Genomic DNA, 21,049 nt, shown 5'->3' on the forward strand with positions numbered 1-21,049 from the left:
TCCCTCACTGCCTTCTTCCTGTGAGGCCACTGAAGCCTCCAGGCCCTGGTACCCACAGCCCCACCCCTCCAGGGATCAGACCCGACTCAGGGCTCTCAGCCTTGGGCACACTGTGAATCAGCAGGGTGGGGTAGGTTTGGAGAACGTGTCCAGCCCACCCCCAGATGCTGAGGTGACCATCCTGGGCCCAGCCAGGGGCTCCCTACCTCCCTCGTAGTGGCCTCTCTAGTAACATCTTCATGGAACCCCGACCTACTGGCCCCTTACCTTGCCACTGCCCAGTGCGTCTCCCCTCGACCAACCTGGGCACCACAGCCTGTTCAGTGACCACGTCCCTTGGCTCCCCCTCTGCCAGGGAAACCCGCCAGCCATGGGCCCTGGGGAGGCACCTGCTATGGCCCATTCAGTAGCTCTCTGAACACTAGGAAGAGTTTGGGGTGGGGCCAGTGAGGGCTCCAAGGTGACACGGGGGCAGAAGCAGGACAGGCTGGAAGGGGGAGACCGTGTAACGTTCTGGGCAGGGACCCACCTGGGCAGGCTGGGTCTGGGCCTGGCCAGGCCCAGCCCAGAAATGGCAGGAGGAGAGAGCGAACTGAGGACGGGCTGGGCCAGGGGTCAACCCCTGACCTGTACAGGTCAACCCCCTGTAGCAGGGGTGCTGCAGGGAGGGGTCTGAGTTTTGTCCTTGGAGTGTCTGGAAGCCCCTGGGGTTCAAGCACAGGCTGTCGTGACCTGCTGTCTATGTGAACGGCCTGTAGATGAGAGTGTGGGTGGCCACCAGCATCACCTTTTGCTGGGTTCAGGGGGCTGGAGAGAGACCAGCCAGGCCCTGGCCCTTCACTGTTTGACCTGACCAAGGGCTGACATGAAGCCTCACAGGACAGTGAAAGTCCCTCCCAAATCTCCCCTCTGCACACACACTCTTGCACCTCCCTGTGTGCGCATACACTCACTCTCACACATCCACACTCGCAGCACTATTTCCAGGTTTGGGAGCCAAGGTAACCCGGGGAAAAATGACATGTGAGCCAAGCACGACTCGGGAGAAGGGGAATATGAGTCCCCGTTTAGTCCTTTAATTTAAAATCACAGTATCTTCAAAGAGTTGGAAGGATGGGTAGTAATAACACAGAGCCAAAATTAACAGGCTTGAGGAAATACAGCATGGAAACATAAAAGGAGAAATAAAGTCAGTGAGGCAGGCTTGGTAATTACAGCCTGACCACAGACAGGCTGAGAGATCACTAGAGAGGCTACCCAGGAGGCTCGGGAAAGGATAAAATAGCAAAAGCAAGTGTTGCCTCCACACGAGGGGCTCCCAGAGGAAGCAGTGAGTCTATGAGGGGTCGGAATGTTGAAATAGGTGCTTTTTAAAGATTTGAGAATTAAAAAAAAAAAAAAAAAAACGATTTGAGAATTAGAAAAAGACTTAAAATCCCAGACTGAAGGGTTCAAAGGGCCAAATGGGACCAGATTTTAAAACACGCCTTTAGATTCACTGATGCAAAAACACAGAGATGGTGGGGAAAGTCTTTAAACCCTTTTCTACAAGAGGACAAGAGCCACTTGACATCAGAACACGGGAGAAAATGGCCTCAGAGTGTTGAAGGGAAAGGCTTGACCCTTAAACCTGGCAGAACTATTACTGAAACGAATAAGATGAAAATACATCCTGAGACCCAAGCCTAAGAAGGCAGGTCACACATCACACAGGATCCCTTTGAACCCGGCTGGGGGCAGCTTCAGCAGAAAGGGAAAATCATCAGCACTTAGATTCACTACACCAGAAATCCCTGGTGAGTGGGCTTCCCAGGTGGCGTTAGTGGTAAAGAATCTGCATACCAATGCAGGAGATGTAAGAGACACGGGTTCAATCCCTGGGTCAGGAAGATTCCCCCTGGAGGAGGGGACGGCAACCCACTCCAGTATTCTTGCCTGGAGAATCCCATGGACAGAGGAGCCTGGCGAGCTACAGTCCATAAGGTTGCAAAGAGTCAACACGACTAAAGCAGCTTAGCATGCATGTGACTTAACATGCACACACACCTGGGTGAGTAAAACCTAGTGATGTTTGCCATTCATGGAACCATCAAGCCCTCCCCAGACCCTCGTGTCCACAGTGACCTAGAACTAGATTCCAGGTTGCTCCAGAATCCCCACGGGGCAGCGAGGTGCTTGCTTTGTCTGGAGGTGGGAGGCCTGATGGAGACAGTTTTCATACCAACTTATCAAGCTCTTAAATACATACGTGCGTGCATCCGTGCTAAGTCGCTTCAGTCATGTCCAACTCTTTGTGACCCCATGGACTGTAGCCCACCAGTCTCCTCTGTCCATGGGATTCTCCAGGCGAGAATACTGGAGTAGGTTGCTGTGCCCTCCTCCAAAGGGTCTTCCCAGCCCAGGGATCAGATCCACTTTTCTTACATTGCATTGGTAGGTGGGTTCTTTACCACTAGCACCACCTGGGAAGAGCTCGAAGACTACAAACAAACACTGTTCTATTAGGGGCAGCCACCAGGAGGGAAAAGACTGAACGTATGACCTTCAAGATTAGCCAACTAGACGGCCTAACCAGATACGGGTGGAGCAGAAATTACAATAAGGGGGGGGGGGGAGGGGTTAGCTCTTCAAAAGATTGCATTAAAAGGCAAGATACAGCTTCCTGCTTCTAGCCCTGATGGAGTAGCTCACCCCAGACCAAAACCCATTAAAGAGCAGGGAAAATATACAAGGAAACTTTTTAGGCATTTTACTGTGGGATGGTCAGTGCTTCAAGAAACGGTGCTGAAACAACCCTCCCAGGCGGGTCTGGGAGGCACCCAGGTGTCAAGTTATCACAAGACACAGAAAATGAGACACAGTCAACACTAACAGGAAACGGACGCCCAGAGAGACCTGCCCGCAGGCCGGTGGAGGTGATGGAGACACAGACACATTTTAGTTTATTGGGACAGAAGAACGTGACTCAGCACAACAAACTGCTTACGGATGGGGACACGGTCACGGTGGGCGCCGACCGCACCACACCCAGTGGAAGAGCAGAAAGGCCGTGAACTGGGGGCTCTGCTCAGACCAGGGTCACGGTGGGGGAAGCCCCTCTCCGGGGAGGAAACCAGGCATAGGCTGGAGGGGCTGGAGGGGCTGGAGCGGCTGGAGGGGTCTGAGGTCAAATCTAGTTAAAACTCACTGATCTGAGGGCTTCGGACCAGGCATTTTTGTCGTAGGTAAATTTTATGTCAATCAAAAAAAACAAAAAACAAAAAACCCTGGAGGCAAGTAGCCCAAAATAGTGGTTGTGGTTAATTTGGTGGGAATGTGGGTGATCTACTCTGCATGTGGATTTTCTGACTTGTTTTTGAGTCTCAAAGAAAGGAAAACACAGAAACCAGAAGGTGGGGGCTGTTGTCCTTCCTGGGGCTCCTGGTCTCTCCCAACCCAGGAAAGAGCATCTGCACACGGGCCCCAAGGCCCCCACTGCTTCCCCACATCTGGCGCCGGATCCGCTTACGTAAGGAGGATTGGGGTGATGACGTCTGAAATCTGCGTCCGGGCTGCGACCTTGGGGCCCGTCCTGTGTCCTGGTGAGCTGCCAGTCTGGGCTCTCCCCTAGCATCCTGAGAAGATTGGTGCCCCAGTAGCCTCCAGGGGGCAGGTGCCAGTCAGATGGTGTCCTGAATGTCCAGGGGGCTGGTCTGCAGTTCACCGGCGGCCCGGTGGAGGCTGTGAATTCCAGTCTCCTCCACCTGGGCAGTGCCCTCCAGCAGAACCTCTGCAGAAATGTCTTTGAACTTCACTAAATTATTCATTCAATTCTCCCAAGTTCCTCGTGACCCAGGCACAGCCTCGGGGGAGACCCAGGGCTCCAACCTGCCAGCTACACCCCTGACACACAGGTTCTGGAGAGGCATAGCTTGACCATCACTGGAGAAGGGATTCCTTGGGCCTGGGGAGGCTCCCTCCACCCAGATGTGGCTCCTGGGGGAGGGGCCACATTGTCCAGACCCCACCTGGCATCTGGAGCCTAAGGGCTTGCAAGAATCCGCAGAGCAGGGGCAGCCCACCCCACATTACCACAAGGCCAGTGTTTCCCCGGGGTCTCAGGGGACACTGCCGTGGTCCCTGGTGCTCAGCCTTCATGAGGAGGGGACACTAGGCCCCTGGGGCCATTGCCCTCCAACCTCCCCTGGCCACCTCGGGCAGGGCAACCTCCACATGGTGTGAGGCAGAGGCTTTTGGGCTGTGGAGGGTCCCCTCCACCCCCGCTTCTCAGCCCCTCCCCTGCAAGGCACCACACTCCAGAGGGCCCCAGAGCTAGCCAGACAAGCGGTCCTCAGGGCCTCCGAAGTCACCACAGCTGCCATGTCAGGGAGGTCTTACCTGTCACTATGCCCCAGAGGCGTCCCCTGACTGTGAGCAGAGGGGAAATCAAGGGAAGTGTTGGGTGAGGAGCCCAGATCTGGGTCCCTCACAAAGTCTCAAGTCCATGGGAGACCTGGGGGCATCACCAGGCCAGCAAAGTGTCTGCCCAAGACCCAAGCACCCCTGCCGGGGAGACATCTGGGCTGCCTAGGGCTGAGGGTCCCTCACCCGAAGGGTACCTGCACCTGATTCTCCTCCATGGGGACCATGTCTAACCACTCCAACCCCAAGGCTCCTAGGGTGCAAAATCTGGGCTTTGACTAATGTGCCCAGAAGAGACCAAACCCAGCCCCTGCTCAGAACCCCCACTCCCCGGCTTGGGACCCCTCCCAACCACTCAGATACCCCCTGCTTGGACCCTGCCCTGGAAGGTGAGGGTCAGGTGTTTGCTGACTCACCTCTGGGGTCAGAGAGAGCAAGCCTGAGGACCCAGGGGTGCCCCAGGCCAGGATCTGTGCCTGGGTCTCAGGGATCCCACAGGGGTCAAGGGCTCTGGGGGCTAAGAGGGGCTGAGGGTGGCTAAGTGGCATGGCCTGGGGATATGCTGGGACGTTTGCTGAGAGCCATCAGCTGCACGTCCTTGTGGGAAGCCATCGTGTCGCCATGCTCTGGTTAAACTTTAATAAGACAGGCAGTGACACCGCCCTGCAGACAAACGGGCATTCACCAGTCCCCCAGGGTCCCCAGGGGTCAGCAGCTCCTTCCAAGGCCGTCTCATAGCAGACAGAGGATGGGGGGCAATCTGGTAAGTGGCATGACCCCATCGAGTTCAGGGAGTCCCGAGTCCGGGCCCCTAGATCATGCCGGCCAGCCAGGGCGGCAGGAAGAGGCCAGCAGTTCCCAGCAGGCAGACGATGATGAACACCCAGAGAAAGATGCGGTCAATGACCATGGCCACGTACTTCCAGTCCTCTTTCACCTGCAGACAGACACACACGGTCACTCCCAGCTGCCTCCCTCAGGCCTCGACACAGCAAGAAACTTCTAGAACCTCTGTTCCTATTCTTGCCACCAGGGTCACCAAGGTTGCAGGCATAGCTGTGCTGGGTAAGGGGTGTGGAGGGGATGCAGCGAAAGGGCTTTGTCTGAAGTCTGGGCTCAGAAACTCTGGGCTGCAGGTGCCAACGCTGTCTATGGGGGTGGCAGCAAAGCCACTGAGGGAAATGGGGTCCAGCATGGTGGCCCTACCAATTCCATCAGCTGGGCAGGTGCCTGAGCTCCCAGGAGGTAGTGGTGGGGACGCCTCTGAAGGAAGGCTAGGGTCCAGGCTATGACACGGTGAAGTGTGCTCTGGGTTTTTGATAGTTGGTGGCACCATGGGGACCAACCAGCCCCCGCATTTACAGATGGAGGCAGTGAGGCTGGAGTCAGAGGCACCCACAGCCCCTCACAGTGCAAGGCAAGGGCCAGAGCATCCTGGATAGTGGTTGGGGGGGAGCTGACCTCCAGCAAGAAGCCCAGGGCAGTGCTCACAGCTGGCTGTCCTTCACTCCTGCCTCTGCCCAGGGCAGGGCTCACGGCTGGCTGCTCAGGTGGCCTGAGCCCCTCATGGTCAGTGGGACGCTCAGGTCTGTCCCCAAAGCCCCTGAGGGTGAGGATCAGACGTGAATACAGGCACAGCCCTGTGCTGCCAGCAGGCTCTGAGCGTGCAGCTGCTGGGTGGAGGGCTCCCCGGGGACAAGGGAGGGGACCCCAGGCTCGAGGTGGGGAACGTACTGAGCCCACCACCTGCGGCCACTCCCTGGACCCGACAAGGAAGGTGGCTGACCATCTGGGCTGCAGGGGGGTACACAGAGGCCCAGAGGCAGGACAGGTCATGTTACATGTCCACGCTGGGGGAGTGGGTCCCAACCCCACCTGGGGTGCCCCCAGACAAAGCCTTAGGGAGGCCACAGGCGGGTCCTGGGTGGGTGGTTGTCAGCACTTGAGTGACCAGAAAGGAGGGGCACCTGGGCTCGGGCCCGCTGGACCCTAGCAGGGCCCCCAGGCCTGGCCAAGGGCAGGCTCAGCCTCCCATTTTGGGGGCCTTGAGAGAAAGAGAACTTTTCACTGTGGTTTTCTGCTCTGATGTTTAAAGTAATCAGCTGCATCGTGACAGTTTTAAGCCAAAGCTGAAAGGGCCGAGTTTATTCTCGGGTAACCAGAGCAAATGGGGTCACTTGTAAGCCAGGGAGCGACAGGACCCTCTGTTCTATGAAGCAGCCAGTGGTGCTGCCGCATCCGAGCAGGAGCAGTCTTTCCAGCCGCCCCTCGGAGGTTGAAACGCTGCTCACAAAGCCGCCCAGCCCCCATCCCAGGTCGGTTCCTCTGAAGTTGCTTTGCTTCCCAGAACCTGGGCACAATGCCGGAACCAGAACCAGGTTGTGACAGCTGGGCCTGTGATGCGGATGGAGGGGTCTGGGGACAAGGGGCTGGCCCTGCACTAAGAACCACTGGGCGCCTCCAAGATCCTGGTGACACTTCAAAGGCATCGATCTCTTCTCAGCAGCCCCTCAGACCCACACATCAGAGCTCCTCAAGAACTGGGGAACACAACGGGCCCAGAGCCAGCGTCTCCTGGTGGAACCTTCCAGAAACCTTCGGATGACTTCACAACCCCTTGGGATTCAGAGGGCAGCTAGGAGACTGACTCGCTTTTAGGTGGGGTGGCCCAGCCACAGGACAGACAGTCCCCAGGGATCATGTGTGTCTGGGAAACGATCACGGGCTGTTCCCGAGGAGGCAGAGGGATGAAGAGGTCGGGGAGGGAACTGCAGTGTCTTGCCTGCCCACAGGCCTTCGTTCCTGCAGGAGGAAGCTGATGTGGGGCAAGGTCACAGCCCAGGTTGAGCGGCCAGTAATGACCAAGCAGACTGAGCGGTGCCCTCCCCCACCCGCCTATGTGCTCCCCTGCCCCACCCCACCCAGGATCTGAACTGGGGCTTGGCCCTCAGCCTGGACTCACCCTTGCAGTCCCCGACTCCACAGGGCCCTGATTATGACCCGTGTCTGAGCACCTGCCCTGCTCATCCAGACCTCAGGCGCCCTCTCTCTGGCCAAGCATGAGGGTGCTGGCCAGAGGGTCCTGTGTGCCAGGCCTGATTTCTCCTCTCCCCGTGCTAGGCCACAGAGGCCACTCAATCTCATCCCATCTCCTCTCAGCACCTCTCACCGCAGACCCTCCCCGGGGGGCCCACAGCAGGGTGGGGGGCACTTGAGGTCGAGGGAGGTGCTCACCAGGTGCAGATGGCGCTGGGGGCTGCCTAACACCACCTGCAGGCAGGCTCCTTGTGCCCTGAAGCCCAAAGGAGACACAAGAGGTCCACTCTGCTCCAACAGGGCCACAACTGGGGGTACCTCCTGCCCCCAAGCTGATGGAGGCTTGGGGCACAGGGAACAGCCGGGTTGGGGTCCTGGTTTCTCTGTCTTTCACCAGTCACCTCCTCCTTCAAAGTGGATGGGGTGGTGGGGCCCCATGACATGGACAGGGCAGCGGGTCCCCCCCCTCCAGGTGGCTGTGGTGGAGACTTACCGAGAAGTCTGTGTCTTCCGCCTTCAGGTGGTCTGCGATGTACTGGACGCCCTCCACCGCCCGTGCCAGGGCTGGCGACAGGGGCAGGGGTGGTGCTCTGGTGCTGGAGGTCTTGAGCGTGGCATTTGGGGCCCCCGGCTCCTTCCTGCACTGGCATTTGCAGGAGGCAGCCTGGTCTGGGGGCGGGAGCTTGGCTGAGGGGGCCTTGGTCGGAGAGGAGGGGGAGCTATCCGCCAGGTGGGTGGCTGGTGAGGCGGCCTCCTCTCGCGGCCCGCAGTACTGAATGCTCCGGGACCGGCACCGCACACCGTCCTCCACCGCTTTGCTGGGGCTGGACACGTGCTGGACACTTAGGGACCGGCTTTTGGTGAGCCCTGGGGCCTGGGTGCCAGTGAGTGGACGGCAGGGCCCAGGAGATAGGCAGGGGCTGGCCTTCTCGGTCTCTGAAGGCTGCAGAGTCGGCACCTGGTCAGAGGGTGTTGTATGGGCTGGCTGGGGCTTGATGGGCTGGTCCACCCCACAGGTCAGGGATGGAGACCGGGCGGGCTCCCCCTGGGGCTCCGGCCAGAAGTGCGGAGTGCTGGCCGTCTTGTGCATGGACTCAATGAGCCGCCGGCAGTGGTCCTTGACCACAGACGGCCGCTTCATGAAGAGCAGGCGCGGCACGATGTCCAGGAAGACGCGGCGGACCCAGGCGGGCATGGTGTGTGTGCGCGGGGAGCGGTGGTGCACGTTGAGCACGAAGACGGTGATGATGATGGAGAGCGTGACGAAGATCATGGTGAAGAGCAGGTATTCGCCGATGAGCGGGATGACCAGCGAGGTGGATGGGATGATCTCGGTGATGAGCAGCAGGAAGACGGTGAGCGACAGCAACACGGAGATGCAGAGGGTGATCTTCTCGCCGCACTCGGAGGGCAGGTAGAAGACAAGCACGGTGAGGCAGGAGATGAGCAGGCAGGGGATGATGAGGTTGATGGTGTAGAAGAGCGGCAGGCGCCGGATGATGAAGGCGTAGGTGATGTCCGAGTAGACCTCCGCGCAGCACTCGTACTTGCGTGTGTTGTAGGTGCCCACGGCGTCCACGATGACCCACTCACCGCTGTCCCAGAAGTCCAGCTGGTCCACGCGGCTGTGCATGCTCACCAGGTCAATCTTGGCCTTGTCGTAGGTCCAGGACCCGAACTTCATGGTGCAGTTCTGCTGGTCGAAGGGGAAGAAGGTGACGTCGATGCTGCAGGAGCTCTTGTAGATGGCTGGGGGCGTCCACTGCACCCGGCCGTCGTGGAAGAGGTGGGCCTTGGTCAGGTGGGTGACGGCAAAGTCCCCGTCCGCGCTGGGCAGGAGAGAGAGGTGGTGGGTGAGGCACCCGACACCTGAGGTCCAGAGCTCTCATGCCTCTGCCCACTACACCCACCCTCACTTCACAGTGAGGCCTCGCCCGGGACCAGACAGCTCTGGGTTCATTGCTCATGGTGCCCATGTCCAGCTCATTGCTCCCCTGCCCACCTTGCTGTTTCCCCTGCCCTTGGGGGTCACATGCCGTGGAGACTGTCTCAGCAGCCCACACCACACTTGACATCCAAGCCTGACCATGGTGATGACCACGAATATTTGGGGGCTAGAAGGGCCATCCATGCCACATCTGGAGCCCATGATGCACTAGTGGCCCCAGGGCAGCACACAGAGTGCCTCATTCCCTGTGGTCACCCCGGAGCTGGACGGAAATCTGACCTGTCTCACCACCTTCTCCTGCTCCAGGCCAGCATTTTCTCCCCCACAGATCCCCCCAAACCTAGAGGCGAGAACCCCCTTCTTGCACAGGTGAAGACTCTGGGGCCCAACAAGGCAAAGACTGGGCCTCCCAGAGGGGGATGTGGACTCCAGCCATCACATCCCAGGCCCTCAGCCCTCCTGCCAGTTCCTTGGCCTCGGGGCTCCCTGTCCACAGACCTGGCAGGCAACAGAGCTAGGGGCTGCTGTCCTGGCCCAGGCCTGGGTCTCCCAGGGACAGCCATCTAAGATGCCCATGGTGAGGAGAGGGGCATATTGATGCCATGGGGGACCTGGGGACACCTGCCCACAGTCTGCTGAGAACACTGCCTGCCCCCAGGGTCAGCCACTCTCTCCTCTGCTGCTGGAAGTGCCCAGTCCCTAGTCTGAGTCCCAAGCTGTTATTGCCTGGGTCAGGAGGGCCCTCTCTCAGCCTGTTTCCCTGCAAGGCCTGAGCTGCCCACACTGACCACACGGGGCACCCACAGACAGGTGAGGGAGCAACTGTCCTGGGCTTCAACTCTGAAATGCTGACAGGAGACCTCCCCTCCTCCCACCGGGGACAGCCCCACAGACACTAGTCTCTGAGCCCATGTCTTCACGCTCCTGTGCTAAGGGCACTTCCACCCCGGGCTGGTCCCTTACTCTGCATGTGGGACTCTGGGACCCAGCCGCCCAGGGCAACCCCAGGAAGAAGGAGCTTTCCCAAGGGAAGCTGTCACCAGCCCCACCTCCCTGCCACCCCACTCCGCCCCCATCACCACTCTAGGAAGTCCTACCCCTCCCCCACAGTGGGCTTTGCATGCCAGGGGACAAAGCACCCCCCAGAAGCTGGCCCAGCAAGCCCAGGGGGAGTGGTCATTGGGACAGCTTGTGGGGAAGAGGTCAACCCTGCCCGTCAGATTCCTGCTCTAGGCCAAAGACGCCATCCACATGAGGCCCTCTGCCTGGCAGGCCAGTGGAGGGAAGCCCCTGTGGGCAGCACGGCCTCACGTGCACTCCCTCCAGCCTCGAAGGGGTACCCCCAAAGCTCTCAGAAAAGCCACCCTCAACCCTTCCCCTTGCCTAGCAGCCCGCGCTGACCACTGGGCCACAAGCAAGTGCACATGGGCCTGATTCCTGGAAATAGACCTCCCCAGTGGCCATCTGGCCAACATCACCACCAGCCCTGGGCTCTATCCCTGCCCACGCCCAACCCCCTCCAAAGAGGGCCTTGGTGCCAGCCTCCATCCGCAAGGGAAGCTAGGGGTCCAACCTGCTACCTCTGGGTCTCGGTAGGGAGTCTAGAGAGGGAAGGGGCTGGGCTGCCATCCTGGGGGCTGTATGCCTCCCAGACCTGCTTATTGGTCTCGGTTGAGCAGTCACAGAGCACGATGCTCCCCTGGGTCCCAGAGTCCTGACCCTGGTCCCTGTGTTCTGGGTCAGAGAGGTTCAGGCAGATTCAGTGTTGGGTCCCCTAGGGGCTGGGGGAGCTGAGTGGGGACTCCGGGGGGCCTTAGGGGGCCTGGAGGATTCCAGGGCTCAGGGTCTGACCGGGCAGCTTGCAGAGGGAAAACAGAGAGTCTGCCCCGCCTCCCACTCTCCAAGCGACCCCCCTTAATGCATCCCTAAAACCCTCTCCTCCACGTGCGGCCGCTCTCCCTGCTGCCATTACTGGAATCAATTAAGCTGCAAGTGGAGCCCAGTCATTCTTAATCAAATAGCATTTGTAGGTCAGGCCCAAGCCCGGGGCCCAGGAAGGCTTTTGTGCAGAAGCACCGGGGTCTGGGTGGGAGGGCAGGGGGCTGTGGGCAGGGGGACCAAGTGGTGCCATTGGCTGTGTTCATCAGTGCTGTGGGGCCGCAGCCACCCAGAGCCTGGGTCTTCCAGCATGGATTCAGCTCTGGGTGAGCTGGCCTGGCAATGACACAGCAGAGACCAGGGACACGGTAGGCTGTCAGGCTGCCCCGAGGTCAAGGACCCAGCCAAGGTCCCGGGAAAAGACAAGTTCAAGGAGGCCAGCCCTCTGGAGCCCATGTCTGCCATGGCAGTGCCCATAGCCCCCTGGCCCCCCAGCACAGAAACACTCTCCAGAGATGAGATTTCAGCTCAGCTCCCACAGCTGGGACACAGCCCTGACAGAGGCTTTGTTTGCGGAGTGTGATGAGCTGGGGTTTGGGGACTTTCGGTGATGTCTGTGCCGGGAGCACAGATGGAGGGGCAGGGGAGGGCGGGGACAGGCATGCTGTTCTGGGGGCTCCCTCTCCACTCCCCTACCCTGCCCTCTGCTCCAGGACTGGGTGACCAATGTGCAGGGGCCCAGCCTCCCCAGACAGGGACTGATTTTGGAACCAACTCCAGCCCGAGGGGGAACTGGGAGGGGCCCTGATCCCTTCCTTGCCCTCCAAGAGACTGAGGCCCCAGGGCTGGCACGGGCAGGGAAGGAGCCCTCAGGCACCTGCAGGCCCCCAGAACCCCCATCTCCTTGCCTCTTTGCCCGTCAATGGGCCTCAGCACCCTCTATCTCCGCCTGGGCCCGAGGGCTGAGCTGTCTGCCTCTTGCTCACGCTGGCTTTGGCAGAGATTCCTGGCGGGGACGTGGCTGGATGTGGCCCCACCCACTAAGGCCCCAGCTCACTTGTTGTACAGGACGATGTCTGGCCGCCAGATGAGCTCAGAGGGGATTCGGATGGAAGTCACGTTCTCATAGTCGGCGGGGTCCCAGTGCAGCTTATAGTCGTGCCACTCCTGCGGGAAGAAAGGAAAGAGGGGGGTCAGAAGAGATGGGTAGGGAGAGGATGGGGAGGGGGCAATGAGGGCTCTCTCCCACTCACCTGCTTCACCCACACATTCGTCGTCATCATCTGGTTCTTCTCATCCTAGGGCACGAACGAGAAGAAGGCAGGTTGTGATCCCCTTTGGTTCAGGACACATCTCTCTGGCCAAGCTTCCTTACCCACAAGGACGGGCCAGGGCCGAACATGGGGACTGGGTGACCTCAGGAGGGAGGGAGTGTCTCGCCCCTGGAGGCAACCAAGCCCAGGATGGCAGGCCCAGAGGGGACTGAGGGCCACAGGGTAAGTCCCCTTGACCCTTCTAAGAAGGAAAGTGTGGACAGTGTCCAGCTGACTTTACAGGTGGCTGGGCCTGGCCCTCTCCAGCTACGTAAGTAAGGGTGTATGCAGCACCCAGGGCTCCTAGCTGCTGGAGGAGCTGCCCTCTTCCCAGCAGCCCATGCTGGTCCTGCCCACCTGCATCACTCCCTCCCAGCTGGCCAGCCTGCCCCCTCCACTACCCCTGAGCCACCCACTCACTGGCCAAACTGCCTCTCCAGGCCCAGAGCCTCAGGACCTGGAGGTAGACAGGTGAGGGTCAAGAACAGGTGAGGCGGGAGCAGGAGACCCAGCAGGCTCCTCTACAGGTCACTGAGAAGCCCCCTGCCAGGCGAGAAGGGCTGGAACACACACACCACTCACACACACTACACACACACACACTGACACTCACATACAACATTCACATGCACGCATACACACTGACACACACACAATACACACACACTCACACATACACACAACACTCACACACACACAGCACACACACACTCATACACTCACATACCACACTCACATGCACGCATACACACTGACACACACATACACACTGACACACACACTCACACAATACACACGCGCTCACACACTCATATACAACACTCATATGCATGCGTACACACTGACACACACTGACACACCCACACACACATACTCACACACACAATACACACACACTCATACACACACACTCACACATACTCACATACACAGACACACTCCCTGCTCCCTCCTCCCCTCTTCCCAGCCCTCCTCCCCTCTTCCCAGCCCTCCTGTTCACTGGACACAGGCAGTCAGACACCAGCACAGGCTGGAGAAGAACGCCAGCCTCTGTGCATGGATGTAGGGGTCCTCTTACCCCACCCTGAACCTGCAGGGACCATGCAGCACCCAGCCCAGGCAGAGGGCAGCTGGGTTGGGGCTGGAGGGGGCTGGCTCCTTGCAAAAGGTTTGGGGTGGGACACTTGCTGCTGATGGAGGGTACTTCTCAGACAGCAGGGTGCCCGCAGGGCCTGAGGGACAGGGACTGTTCCCCTGGGGAGAGTAGAGGGACTGGACACAGGCTCTGGGGGGCGGTGCTTGAACCAGCCTCTCCCCACTTTATGATGGCCCAACTTTTTCCCTTGTCGGCTCTAGACCAGGGACACACAGGTCGTCAGGATGACTGCTCAGCCCAAAGAAACGCGAGGATGGTCAAGAAGTGAAGCACCCAGTGCCCAGACCAGGGCTGGGGGCAGATGGTTATTCAAAGGCAAGGCCGGGGAGTCTCCCCTCCTGTCCAGGGGACAAGCCCTGGGTCAGCTGGGTCACGGGAAGGGACCACATCTCCTGCCACCCCAGGCACTGCCTTGGTCCTGATCTCCCTCAGGGCCACCTGGGACATGCCGCCAGAGGACACTGAGGATAAGCATGACCTGAGCAGGGCCCGGACACCACTCCAACGACCTTGACCTTGGCAATGCAGTCCTGCAGTGATGCCGCCCCCACCACCACATCCTTCCATTCCCCCAGGGGAAGCTGGCCCGGCTCTGCCCCATTCCCTGCCCCCAGATCAAGCTTCCAGGTGCCGGGCCTGGCCTCCTTCCCCTTGTGCCCACCCCTCACACACCCCCCTTGCAGCTGTCTACCCGTTCACCCCACCCGTATGAAGTGCCCTTCGTACATTCGGGCACCTGAAACGTTAGTCCAGGGCCCAGAGGTGCCCAGGGATTCCCAGCCTCCTCTGCAGGCGTGAACACACACGAACACACACACACCAGGGCACAAACCTGCAGTAAACACTGCAGCCCTTCAAAGAGTGGGCAGGGAGGCGGCCCCTTCCACAAAAGGCCAGCACCCAGGACAGGCAAGGACGTCTCATCAGCACACGTGTGCAGGAGTGTCCTTGGCCAACTCGGCTGCAGACAGTAGGGCTGGAGCAGCTCCTGTCCAGCCCGGTGCTGCCATGGGGCCACTGGTGGGTCCCACACTGGGGTTTCAGGACTGGTGTGCTCCGGCTGTCTCTCCTGGGCAAACTAGGGAGATGGAGGGGAGGAGGATGCTGCGATGTGGGAGTTGGGGGGATGCTGCAACATGGTGGCCGGGGGACGAGAAAACCCCAGGAGCTCAGGCAGGAGGCCAGGCCACAGTGCAGCTGACCCAGAACATGAAGCCACAGCCATACTGGGAATAGTGTTTACGAACGCAGTGGGTCGGAACCCTCGCCATCCTGAGCTGCCTTCTGGCTGCACCCCAGCCAGGAGTACTTTACAAGAAGCATTTGAGGCTTGGTTCCAGGAGGCCTGAGAGCACAGGCCAGGATGGGAGACTGACCGGGTCTCTCTGCTAATGGGGCACAAGCATGGCTCTTTCTGTCAGTGTGAACGTGGCCACAGCCCCCACCCTTCACCTCCCAAAGCCCCTCGGATGTTGCTGGCTCACTCATCCCATTCCACAGGTGAGAAGGCCAAGGCCCCAGGGGCCACTCAATACACCTGGCACGAGCTGGAAACCAGGATCTCCAGGCTCCGAAACTGGTGGCTCCCCCCCTCACAGAGCCCACTTGGGGTTGGGGTCCTGTCAGGGACATGGGGTGGATATTTGGAGAGATCTACAGCCCCTGGCAGCTCCTCCTGGAACCTGAGCTGACTGGAAACCCCAGTCCAAACCCAGCCAGCCTCAGACCCTCTTGCAGCCAGCAAACCAACTCCTGGAGGACTCCTCCAGGCCAGGCTGGAGCCCACACTCCAAGGCCCTTGGCTGCTGCCCCAGGATGTGCAGCCAACACGTAGTTAGACCCATAGGACAGGCCCCCACCCTGAATGGTCACCCCCACGCCTCCAGAGCTGCAGCCACTCGGAGGCTGGACCTTGACCTCCTCCCAATAGCCTCCTTGGTCCCCATCCAGGGAAGTAAACTCACCTGACAGCCTGTCTGACTCGCCAGGTTGCCCCATTCCAGACAGGTTGGGGGAGCCTCCTGAGCAAGGTGAAGGTCAAGAGGGGCTGCCAGGGCACCACACGGCCCCACCCTGACCAACTCAGTACCAGGACTTACCCCAGACCCTGCACTAGCCCCACAGATGAGTCTCCTGCTCTCTGTCTCTGACAGTCACAGCCCTGATCCCCTGCTGCAAATCTGGGCCTTTAAGCTTTTCTACATGGAGAGGGAGGAATGGGCAGGGCCTTGGAGGGCACTGCATGGAACAGTCCTTGCCCCCCGCATTGCTTAGGTGTATGTGCAGGACTCAGGCAGAGCTGGGACTCAAGTGCAGCCCTCCCAGCTCATCCAGCCCGCTGCCCCCAGCCCCAGGGACATCTCCAGGCCTATCCCTCCCTGACACAGGTCGGCCCTGGGTTGCTGACCCCCACCCCATCCCCAGAACCTACCACATCAATGAGCTGCGCGATGGATAGGCCGAAGTGGACAAGAACCGCATCCGAGATGTTAGCCACAGGCCGGGACCACTTATTATAGCCAGAGAAGAGCTTCTTCAGCAGCCGCTCCTCCGCATGAGCCCGGGTCTCTGCATGGCTGCTCACTGGGGGGACACGCGGGTGCGTGGCTCAGGGGAGGGGACAGTGGCCATCCAGGCTGCACCCTTGGGCTTCCTGCCAGGCCTCATTCAGCACTTGGGCTCCCTTCCAGCCCCTCAAAGCACATTCCTCCCTCCTATCTCAGGACCTTTGCACCTGCTGCCATACTTCCGTTCGCAGTTTCTCCTCTACCCCAGGGAAGGGAAGCCTTCTGAGCACTGGGTCCATCACTGTGAGAAGGTATCACTGATGTGATGAGTGCTGACTGGACAACTCCCCATCAGACTGTGACTGCGGGAGAGAAGGGCTCTATCTAGAGCTACTAGCACAGTCCTGAGCACCTTGTCTCAAAGCACAAGGCGGGGGTAACCGCAGGACAAGACGGGGCAGGCCCAGGCAGGGAGAGAAGGACGGGGAGTGAGGGCTCCACCCCTGAGGGTTTCCTGTGGCTGCAGCAACCGCAAGTGATCATCCTGGAAGACCATCCTGGATGCATGAGTGACCTGGCACCCCCAGACTGGCACGCTGCATTCCTGGATGGTCTCTCCTCAATGACCAGGTCTGGAGTGAACCTGGGGAGGGGCTTCCTCATTCAGCCCAGCCCAGTGGCCAATCTGTGGTCTGAGAGCTTCCCTGCCACTCTTGGGCACCTGTGCTTCGACCACTGCATCGTGGAGGGCATCTGAGGGCAGGACAGGAGACCCTTGCTTACCTGCTCCTCTCAGCTCAGTCCTGCTCACCTGGGAGTTACAGCTGGACCCATGAGGGCATTCACAAGTACGTCTGGGATCAGTCCTAGACCCGCAGGACCTTCACTCCCAGCCCAGAGCCCCAGCCTGGTCCCTCTGACAGTACAGTATCTCTCCTTCCTCACTGGGGAGGCCAGAGGATTAAATTCCCTCCATGCACCCCTGAAATAGCAAGGTGGCTTCCCAGGGAATGGGGAGGAGCAGGGGGCTGGAACCTCGACAGTCCTAGTGAGCCTGGGGGAGCAGAAGGGGTTTGGGTGGGGCCCTGCCAAGGGCAGAGACCAGCCCTCTGATTCCCCAGCCCCCAGGGGTGGGGGGTGGGCAGGCATGGTGCAGCCTGCAAGGAAATTGGGCAGAATGGATAAGCGGGGGTGGGCCGCACCTCTCTCCATTCAAGTTGAAGCTTCTGGGTCTAGCTCTTGAAACAGCATCTCCCCCACACCCACCCCAATCCTTTTCTTCGAATTGCCGAACAGGTTAACTCTTTCTTCGCCTGGCTCCGCCCGCGCCCGCAGGACAGTCTTTTGCGTCTGGGGGATGCGGGGTTGGGGGAGCCTCCGCAGCTGCCCCGTTGCGAGCACCCGCGGCTTGGGACCGCAGCCAGGAGCTTCCCTTCCTCTGGCTCCGGAGGTCCGAGGCTGCCCTGAACCGGGCGAAAGGGGGTCCTTCCAGCGCCCCGAAACTTACCAGGCAGGAGGCCGGCCCCTAGAAGCAGCAGCAGCAGCGGCGGCAGCGGCGACGTCCCCGGGCCCCCGAGCTCCATGGCGCACAGAGCGGGCTCTAGATGCGGGCGGCTCCCGGCTCTGCCGCGCCCCTGCTCTGAGCTCCCGGCGCACCCAACTTCATGCCCCCCGCGCCGCGCGGGCCGCTCCGTCCGCAAAGCCTCGCTCGGTCGCTCCTCCCTGAGGGAGCGGCGGCGGCTACCGGACCGGGATCGCGGGCTGTGGGCTCCGCGGCGCTGCCCCGCCCGGACCTGCCTGCCTCCAGCCGGCGAGGAGGAGGGGGAGGAGGGACAGGAGGAGGGAGCAGGAGGGAGAGCGAGGACCGGGAGGAGAGGGGGAGGGGGATGCACCGCGAGTCGAGAGAGGGCGCGGGGGCTGAGGTCGACCCGCGCGGGGGCAAAGTTTCCTTTGACCTCCCAGGGCCGGGCACGTGCCCGAGCCACGAGTGGGGGCCCGGCAATCGCTGCGTGCGTCTCGGGGATCCCGGCGCGGGCTGGTTTGCGGACCACGAGACATCAACCCTCACCCTGTCCCCAGCCCCGCGCCTCCACCGCCTGCCTGCAGGGAGGGACGCGCCCCACGTTCTCCGGGCGCCAGGAGGGGCGCCCGGGCGGATGTGGTTAACTTCACCACCCCGGCTCCTGCTGTGCAGTTTGTAAATCACAGGTCCCTGATCGTCTTCCCCAATCAGGCGCTCAGGACAGAATCCTTCCCATCGGCCTGTCCCCCGCGGACCGGGAAGCGTTCAGAAGGGCTTCTACCCGGCAGCCGGCCTTTCTGGGACGAGGAGAACTCTAACGCCCCCTCCCCATGCGAAGCCGCTTCTTGCCGCCTCCAGGTCGGGCCTGGGCCGGGGTCTGCTGCCCCCGCCTCTGAACGGCCTGCGGCCGGGTGGACTGCGCCGGCGAGAGGGCAGCCCCCATTCCACTCGCGGTGGGCAGCGGCTGAAGGGCGGCTGTGGAGGGTCTCGGTGAGACCCCCGCAGAGCAGTCCGCGGCGCCCCTGGACTAGTCTTGAACTACATCGGCCGCAACCGAGATGACCTGGTGCCACGCTCGATGACCCCGCACGGGCTCCGCCCTTAGGTGGGTCGAGGTGGCCGCCGGCCGAGCAGCAGGTTCTCGAAGGAGGGCCGTGAGGGGCCGCTTTGTGCGGCGGAGCCACAGTCTGCGGCGCGCACACCGCGCTGCTCGGCAAAAACGCGAACCCCGCAGCCATCCGTGTGCAGTTCCTGGGAATCTGCGGCCAGCGCTGGATTGGGGGAATCCAGCTCCCAAACCGAGACTTCGGTTCCGGTCGAGGATGAGGGCAGAGAAGGAGGGGCTGGAGCTGCCCCCGCGCTCCTCCCGCGTTGGCGCCCGGGCCTTGGGGGCACTGAATGATGGTCCCGGAGGCCCCTGGTCCCCGCCCCTCACAGACGATGCTCTGCAAGTAACAGGCTTGGTCCCAAGGTAGCAGCTTCAATCAGGGGAGGCCCCTGCCGCTCCGCATCCCCCAACTCCTGCCCCCTTCCAGCTGGTTTCCCAGTATTCCCTCTTCTCCCTCCTCCCCATCTCCCCTCCCCCCATCTCCCCTCCCCTTCCCCATCTCCCCTCCCCATCCCATTTCCCCTCCCCTCCCCCATCTTCCCTCTCCATCTCTCTTCCCCCTCCCCATTTCCCTCTCCTACCTTCCATTCCGCCCCCCAAGCCCCCTTGCCCCGACTCTGGCCAAATGATCTGAGGCCTCCAAGGTTCCCCACCCGGAGCGATCTGTCCACTCTGGCTGGTGCCTACAGACCTTTCGAAATGCCTGGTCCCGGGCAACTGCCAACCTCAACAGTGACGGTTGCTCCCTTACCCTGTCCACGGGCTCCCTAGATGCTGGCCCAAGCCACTAAGACAGGTGGACGTGGCTCCCACAGCATCCCTATGAGGTGGGTTCTTTTGTTATCTCTGTGTCCCCATGAGGAAATGGATGGACAGAGGGGTTGTGCCACATCCCAAGGTGATGCAGTCAGCACCAGGGTTCCTACTGGGAGGTCTGGGTCTGCACCCTGGCCTCCCCTGGCCTCAGGCGTAGTGTGTCCCAAAGCTGGCCTGTGCCCCTGCAAACTGGTACTCCCCAGTCTGCCCTTCAAGGGGGCTGCCTTCTGGGAGTCCTCCTGGACCATGACCCGCCCACTGCATGGCCTTCCCTCGGACTCCCCGCAGACCCAGAGCCTGCTCCAGTTTGTGGCCTCTTTCCCTTCCCCCATCAGCTCTGTGCCAGGATCCAGAAAGTTCTCTAAGGTGGAGATCTGCCCTAAGATCTAGGAGCCGGGGAGCAGGCCCTGGGATGGCTCACTGGGTACAGGGGGCGAAGAGGGCAAACCTCCCCCCTTGCCTGTCCTGGGCCACTCCCCCGACTCACAGTAAACACTTGATCACATGAGGTTCAGAGCCAGGGAACCCCCCTCACAGGGAGAGGACGAGCCCTGGTGTCTCTGGTAGCTCTCTGTCCATTCCTGCTTGGCGCTGTCCCAGGGCAGGTTTCTGCCCCATGACCTTTTCTTGGTGGCAGAGGCCAGCTGTGCTCCAGGTCCCTCCAAAGTCTCCTCCAACCACCTCAACATCCCTGGGAAGCGGAGGTCAGCCTTCCCTCATCTGGCAACCTAGAAAGGTGAGGTAGGGATGGGATTTGTCTGTCTGATGACATCTGGGTGCTCCTGGGAATGTTAGTTGGAGTCAGGAGAGAGGGTGAACTGGGCCAATCTGTGAAGGCTTCCTGGAGGAAGGGGCACCCAGGAATGCAGCCCCTGGGACCTTGTGTATCTGCTCATAGCTGTGCACGAGGAATCGCCTGGGGAGTTGGCTTAAGTTTCAGACCCTGGCACCCCAGCCTCAGAGAGGACTCATCCTTGGCCAAGGCCCCAATCTCCATCTGCTGACAACCGTCTCTAGACCACCCTGATGCAGGAAGCCTCGGAATCAGAGATGATTGGGCCCAAGGACCAGGCAGAGAGTCAGGCCAGGCCCCCACCCAGCCTGGCATCCTGGCCTGGTCCAGGTGCTACCCTTGCCAGGGGTTGGGGCATGTCTGAATAGGGAGCAAGGCCTGGGCCCTCTCAGGAGCCTGCAGCCTCTCTCAGCCGGGTCAGCTCCGCATCCTTTCCCTGCACCTTGGCCAGCTCACACAGTGGACAAGGAGGCTCTCCATGGCCATTCCCATGGGTGAGTACAGCCAGGGAACTCAGCTGTGGCCAGCAGGCCCATCCCATCCTGTGCTGGAGGCCAGGCTGGGGTGGTGC

The 21,049-nt window shown here is 60.7% G+C and overlaps 1 protein-coding gene across 2 annotated transcripts; it reads right to left on the reverse strand.

Moving 5' to 3' along the window:
* Positions 1–5,025: 5,025 nt before the first annotated feature.
* Positions 5,026–18,314, reverse strand: CHRNA4 (cholinergic receptor nicotinic alpha 4 subunit). 2 transcript variants are annotated; one of them, XM_086331074.1, is made up of 6 exons: positions 17,747–18,314; positions 16,164–16,315; positions 12,517–12,561; positions 12,321–12,430; positions 7,931–9,266; positions 5,026–5,338 (listed from the first exon to the last, which is right to left on the reverse strand). In XM_086331074.1, exons 1-6 carry the CDS (start codon positions 17,820–17,822, stop codon positions 5,213–5,215), a joined length of 1,845 nt encoding a protein of 614 aa, XP_086187200.1. In that variant the 5' UTR covers positions 17,823–18,314; the 3' UTR covers positions 5,026–5,212. The 2 variants fall into 2 exon arrangements, with proteins under 2 accessions (XP_086187200.1, XP_086187199.1); XM_086331073.1 differs by lacking the exon at positions 17,747–18,314 and having other exon boundaries at positions 5,026–5,361; positions 7,879–9,266.
* Positions 18,315–21,049: the final 2,735 nt, after the last annotated feature.

This window comes from Bos grunniens, chromosome 13 (genome assembly GCF_055505025.1).
Source record: "Bos grunniens cultivar Pamir isolate PY7600 chromosome 13, Bosgru_T2T1.0, whole genome shotgun sequence".
In the NCBI taxonomy this organism is placed as follows: Eukaryota; Metazoa; Chordata; class Mammalia; order Artiodactyla; family Bovidae; genus Bos; species Bos grunniens.

Coding starts and splice junctions, on each gene's coding strand:
- CHRNA4 (XM_086331074.1), bottom strand. CDS start 17,822: ATGGAGCTCGGGGGCCCGGGGACGTCGCCGCTGCCGCCGCTGCTGCTG. Junction 12,562..16,163: donor TCGCGCAGCTCATTGATGTG/GTAGGTTCTGGG, acceptor TTCGTGCCCTAG/GATGAGAAGAACCAGATGAT. Junction 9,267..12,320: donor GACATCGTCCTGTACAACAA/GTGAGCTGGGGC, acceptor TCTCCTGCCCAG/CGCGGACGGGGACTTTGCCG.